Source organism: Lactuca sativa, chromosome 9 (genome assembly GCF_002870075.4).
Source record: "Lactuca sativa cultivar Salinas chromosome 9, Lsat_Salinas_v11, whole genome shotgun sequence".
Taxonomy (NCBI): domain Eukaryota; kingdom Viridiplantae; phylum Streptophyta; class Magnoliopsida; order Asterales; family Asteraceae; genus Lactuca; species Lactuca sativa.
In genome coordinates, this window is record NC_056631.2 from 204153211 (window position 1) to 204158408 (window position 5198).

Genomic DNA, 5198 nt, shown 5'->3' on the forward strand with positions numbered 1-5198 from the left:
TCTTTCAGGGGTATTTTGGTAATTAAGGGTATTTATTGAGTTTAGTGTGTTGGTGTTCAGTGGAGGAGTTCGTGTCGGAGCTTAGAGCAGCGGGATCTTATCCTTTCAGTCGGCAGTTTCGAGTCGAGTTCTCCTCACTATATCAACAGGGTCTAAGGCACCAAGGCCGGACCTTATCGGATTGAGATCCGGGTAGTTGTTGTTATTTTGTTGCTGTGATATGCTTGCATTCTGAGAGCTAGGATGGTATATGTTAGAGACCTGATTGAGATCGGTATCCTGAGAGATAGGGAGATGCTATGCTAGTGACCTGTTAGGTCGGTATCCTGGTTAGGATGATGATATGTTATGTGATCTATTTGATCTGCGTGTTGACTGTGAATTGCTATATGATTGTATGTATATGTGCACATGGTTGTTTAGACTGGAGTTGGGTTGAGGCGGGTCCTGCTTTGTGCTGTAGGCCAAGATACCCAGGGCGGATCGGTTGTTCCGAGGGCCCAGCGAGTGGTCCGGATAGGCTGTAGGCCCCAAGAGGGCAGACTAGACGTGCTGAAGGCTCGGAGAGTGGATCAGACAGACTGAAGGCCCGGTGTGGGCGGACCAGTCATACTGTAGACTCAGAGAGTGGACCAGGTGGATTGAAGGCCCGGTGCGGGCGGACCAATCACACTGTAGACTCGAGGTTTATGGCTAGACTTAGAGGATGGACCAGGTGGACTGTAGGCCGGTGCGGCGGATCAGTTACACAGTAGACCCGAAGTGCATGGCTGTTCTGTGATCGGATATGTTATGGCATGTTATGCGTGTATGGTATATGTGGTTGGTATTTTGGGGATATCTCATTAAGCTTTTGGGATTACAGTTGTGGTTTTATGTTTTTCAGGTTCTTCAGGAGATCGTGGCAAGGCGAAGGCGTGATCGTACCGCTCCTCATGATTTTGTAGTAATGTGATTCTAGGAATACGTTAAATGTTTTGTATTGGAAACCTTTTTGTAAAGATTTAATGGAATCGAGCTGTTTTTGAAAAAATTAAAAATTGGTTGTATTTTTTGGTCGTTACAGATAACGCTTAGTGAATTCAATAAATAGATACAATATAATCTTATGCCTTATATATACCAATATGACAGAAGCAAAGGGAACAAGACATATGTGAGATCATGTGACAAGCGTTCTTATCAATCAAAGACTTTATTCAAAGATATACTTTTCAATTCTTGATATGCATCAATAAAGCTTTGGCCCAAATGGCACAGAAGACATATAATTTCTGATTAACATTTTCGTAGATTTCAGGCTTATAGCCCTGTCTAACCATTTGCCAATACCATAGAATAGAGTTCATTCTCTTACGGAGTCATTCTCTACATGGTCAGAGGCTACATACCATTCATTTCTAACCTTTTTCCAATGCCATAGAATAGAAGTCATTCTCTTACGAGACATGTTCTACATGGCCGGAGGCTACATACCAGTACCACCATGAATCTAAGTCCTTTCACTGATCACATGGTCAAAGGTATAACTTTGCTATTAAAAATAGCGAATAAAAATAACACGGGAAAATAACTCAGAATAATAACACTGAAAAGCACATAGCGCATATAACACATAACATACAATTGTTCCTATATATTGAACTCACCTTAAATTAACTGGGGGTTAAAATAGTAATTTGGACATCACTTCGGCTTTAAATATGACTTTATATGTTGAAAATCGGGAGCTTAATTGAAAACTGGGCTCTGCGAAGGTAGGGCTTCAAAACCGAAAAGATAAAATTTCTGGGCTTCTCGGGGGTCTCGGGACGTGTTTTCGGGTGCTAAAGTTGATACTGGGGCTTTGGGAAAAGTCAAAATAGTGAAAATATAGATTTAGGGGTGAAAATGGCAAAATTCTAATTTTAGCCGGGAGGGTTCGCAGGTCTCTATTTATAGGGCCGAGGTTCGGAGGTGCGCTGGCAGAAGGGACACGCGGCTGCTGGAGCGAAGGCTACGAAGCGAGAGGAGGGGAGCTGGCACGCATGTGAGGCTCGGACAGGAAGCAACGAAGCAGCTCGGTGGCATCAGCAGCGAGGGACAGCGTGGCTCGAATGCGAGGCTAGTAGGCGAGACGTGGCTCACCTCGGACACGCCACGTATGTGACACTCCGAAGGCTTCGGTTGGACCTCCCTTCGGTCCTATCACAATCCGACACGCGTTGCTTCTCAAATTGGGCCACGACCTCAGTGAGGCAGCAACTTCGTGCGAGGTGACGTGGCCTCACCTTATCCATGCGAATTTCTCGAAAATTGCACCCAAACTTCTAAAATCCATAACTTTCGCATATGAGCTCCTTTTTTGACGTTCTTTATATGAACGCGTAGCTAAAATTACGCTCTACAACTTTCATTTAGACTTCGTCGGCTAATTTTGACTTTATTTTTAATATTATTATTTTTAACAGACCGGGACAGGAAAATCTGTTAAAAATTCATAACTTCTTCATCCGACATCCGTTTTCGTCAGAATTTTTACCGTTGTACTACAAATGACGAGACCTTCAATTCTCGTTTAGGTTGTGTCGGCTAAAAATCACTCGATCTAAAATTCGAGTTTTTAGCTGTCTACCGCTAAACTGAAATTTCGAAAAATCATAACTTGCTCATACGAAGTCAGATTTTGGCGTTCTTTTTATCGAACTTCTCAGTTTAATGAATACTAAAACTTTCATTTAGATTACTAAGGCTAAAAAGTAGTTTATCAAAAACTCACTTTTTATGTCATTCGGCGCTGTGCCGGTTTTGTCGCGAATATTCGATTAGTCATAACTTCTTCGTTATAACTCGGATTTCGACGAGGTTTTCGCCTAAATGTTTCTAACAAGATTATCTACAACTTTCAATAATAAAATTTTACTTATTTCAAGTTTTATATTTTCGCTAAATTTTCATTATTTAGCTATTAATTGGAATCTCATAAGACTTCCAATATTTTATGAGTGATTCTAAACATAGTTTACTTTATTTCTGGTAAAAACTATCTGTTAGAACTCAACACTCAATTTTATTCAGTTTTAATAATAACAATACACAATTTTGTATATTACATTTTGTGCGTTAAGCTTCCAAAATAAACTTAAAGTCAAGCCGTTTATGACATATGGAATAAGTCAATCGTTTGTTTAAAGACGCTCATATTAAATTTTGATTTACACATATGTAAGGAATAATAACTTGTTTATTTTTATTTAACTTTGTATGCATCTGATAGTTTTACCATGCAATCGTTTAATTACAATGCATAGAGCGATAGACTTTTGGTAATTAATTTATAATGATGTTCAATGCTGGCACCCTTAATTAAGCTTTGTATTCCGCCCACAGTTGATCAACCGTCTTCCCTAGCAAGTCGACGAAATAACCATGGTTATAGCCATTCCTCATCTTGTTGTTAAGTTCAGCCACGAACCCATCTCTAAGACCATTACAATAGTCTAGGAACCGAGCTGTCACATCGTACCCTTGGTCCCATCTGTCACCTTGTCCGGGCTGAACCCAGTGGCTAGGTGCATACCCGGCCTTCAGCCTTACGTAATCCGCAATCCCCTCTATCAATCCTCCTGGAGCTTCACCGTTGCCATTCCATTGCCATACGTGTGTCATCTCGTGATAAAGTACTCCGGTAATCTCAGTCTTGACATCACCGGAATACCCCTGGATGTAATTTGCGCTAACATGGATCTCATCGTTGGAAGTATATGCAACACCATCCATGTCGTCAATGAACACGCTTACACGAGCAATATTCTTTCTGTCAGCATCTGTGTTTTGGTTGAACGTGGTCCATATGAAACTTGTGGCGGAGCGAAGAGTTTGAATGGTGTATTCCGCCCCTATATCGTTATTAAACTTAACACCGCCGGGGGTGGCTGCTGCTGAGTTGGTGAGGGTGTAGTCGACGGCTGCGGTAGGTTGCATGGCTGCTAAGATTACAAGGGATGAGAGAAAGAAGGAGATATTGTTAGCCATTTTGTAGATATGGTTGGGTTGTTTACGGGGTTGGGCTTATATAGGTAATAGAGGTGGCAGGTGGTGAACCATGAGGCTTATGGTGGGACAGTGACCGAGTCTACACGGCGCAGCCAACAATAAAAATTTAATTGTGACCGACTTGGACCTATTCGTCTCCTCAATGTCTTTTTAATTATTTCTTTGATATGTGTTGAATATTCAGGAACAAATGGGTGTTGACGGTTTCTCATCTTAATTACTATTTATTTGTAGTTACAAAATATGTTTTGATAATACGAAGGTAGATGTGTATTGATAGAATTATATTCCATCTTCTTATCATATTATACAATGTATACAATCTTTGCCTTATCTTAAAAAAAAATAAAGAGAAAAACACTAATTTACTCATAAATTAATAATAAATAATATTCTCTATATCCCAGTGTGACTTAAACCCCCAATCTGACTGATGAAGAGTATCACACTCTAATGCTAGGCCAAAATCTTTATTGATCATGTCATTGCTTTTATTTACGTCTTTTATCCACGTACGTGTGGACATATATTGCTTCTATATTAGACCTCATTTCATCTACTTCTTTTTATGCTTCTTTGTTTTCGCAATTACATACCTTTTTTCTACACTCAATAAGCATGGGCTTCTATTCCTTTGGCTTACACACGGATGAGGAACCGATATAGAGCAAACAATCGACCATTTAGATGAGTAAGATGGGCTATTGGCCTTCTAATATTTATTTCTTATACTTGCATTGACTTCTCCCATCTATACCTATTCTTCTATTTGTAAATGTTGGTTTGATGATTCGATGATTCGATTTATATGTAATACAGGCGTCATCTTGTTCTTTGGTTTGTTAGGATGCAAACAAGTTGTTTGTTATCTTTATTCATGTTTATTTAGCAGTTATTTTATATTATCTTACCTCCTAATCCTTTAATTTATAGTCCACAAAAACGTTTCATGGGCCTCAGCCTATGCCAGAAGATCATGAGAAACAAAAGGCACCCGAGATGCATGAAGAGTGGTGGAGAAATTTTCAAGTGAAGCACCGAGACCACATAAGAACCAATGAGTTTTGTCATTTTCATCGACTGAGTGACTGATGGCGGTGAGTTGATCACAAGTCCCCTTAAATTATCTTCTGAAATCTGAAGCGCTGGATGTACTTTTCGTT

General features: G+C 39.9%; 1 protein-coding gene across 1 annotated transcript; it reads right to left on the reverse strand.

Moving 5' to 3' along the window:
* Positions 1–3205: 3205 nt before the first annotated feature.
* LOC111917128 (uncharacterized) lies at positions 3206–4029 on the reverse strand. Its single transcript, XM_023912787.3, has one exon. The coding sequence runs from the start codon at positions 4012–4014 to the stop codon at positions 3346–3348; it is 669 nt and encodes a 222-aa protein (XP_023768555.1). The 5' UTR covers positions 4015–4029; the 3' UTR covers positions 3206–3345.
* Positions 4030–5198: the final 1169 nt, after the last annotated feature.

What these genes read in the sequence shown, in the direction of transcription:
- LOC111917128 (XM_023912787.3), bottom strand. Translation starts at nt 4,014, where the DNA reads ATGGCTAACAATATCTCCTTCTTTCTCTCATCCCTTGTAATCTTAGCA.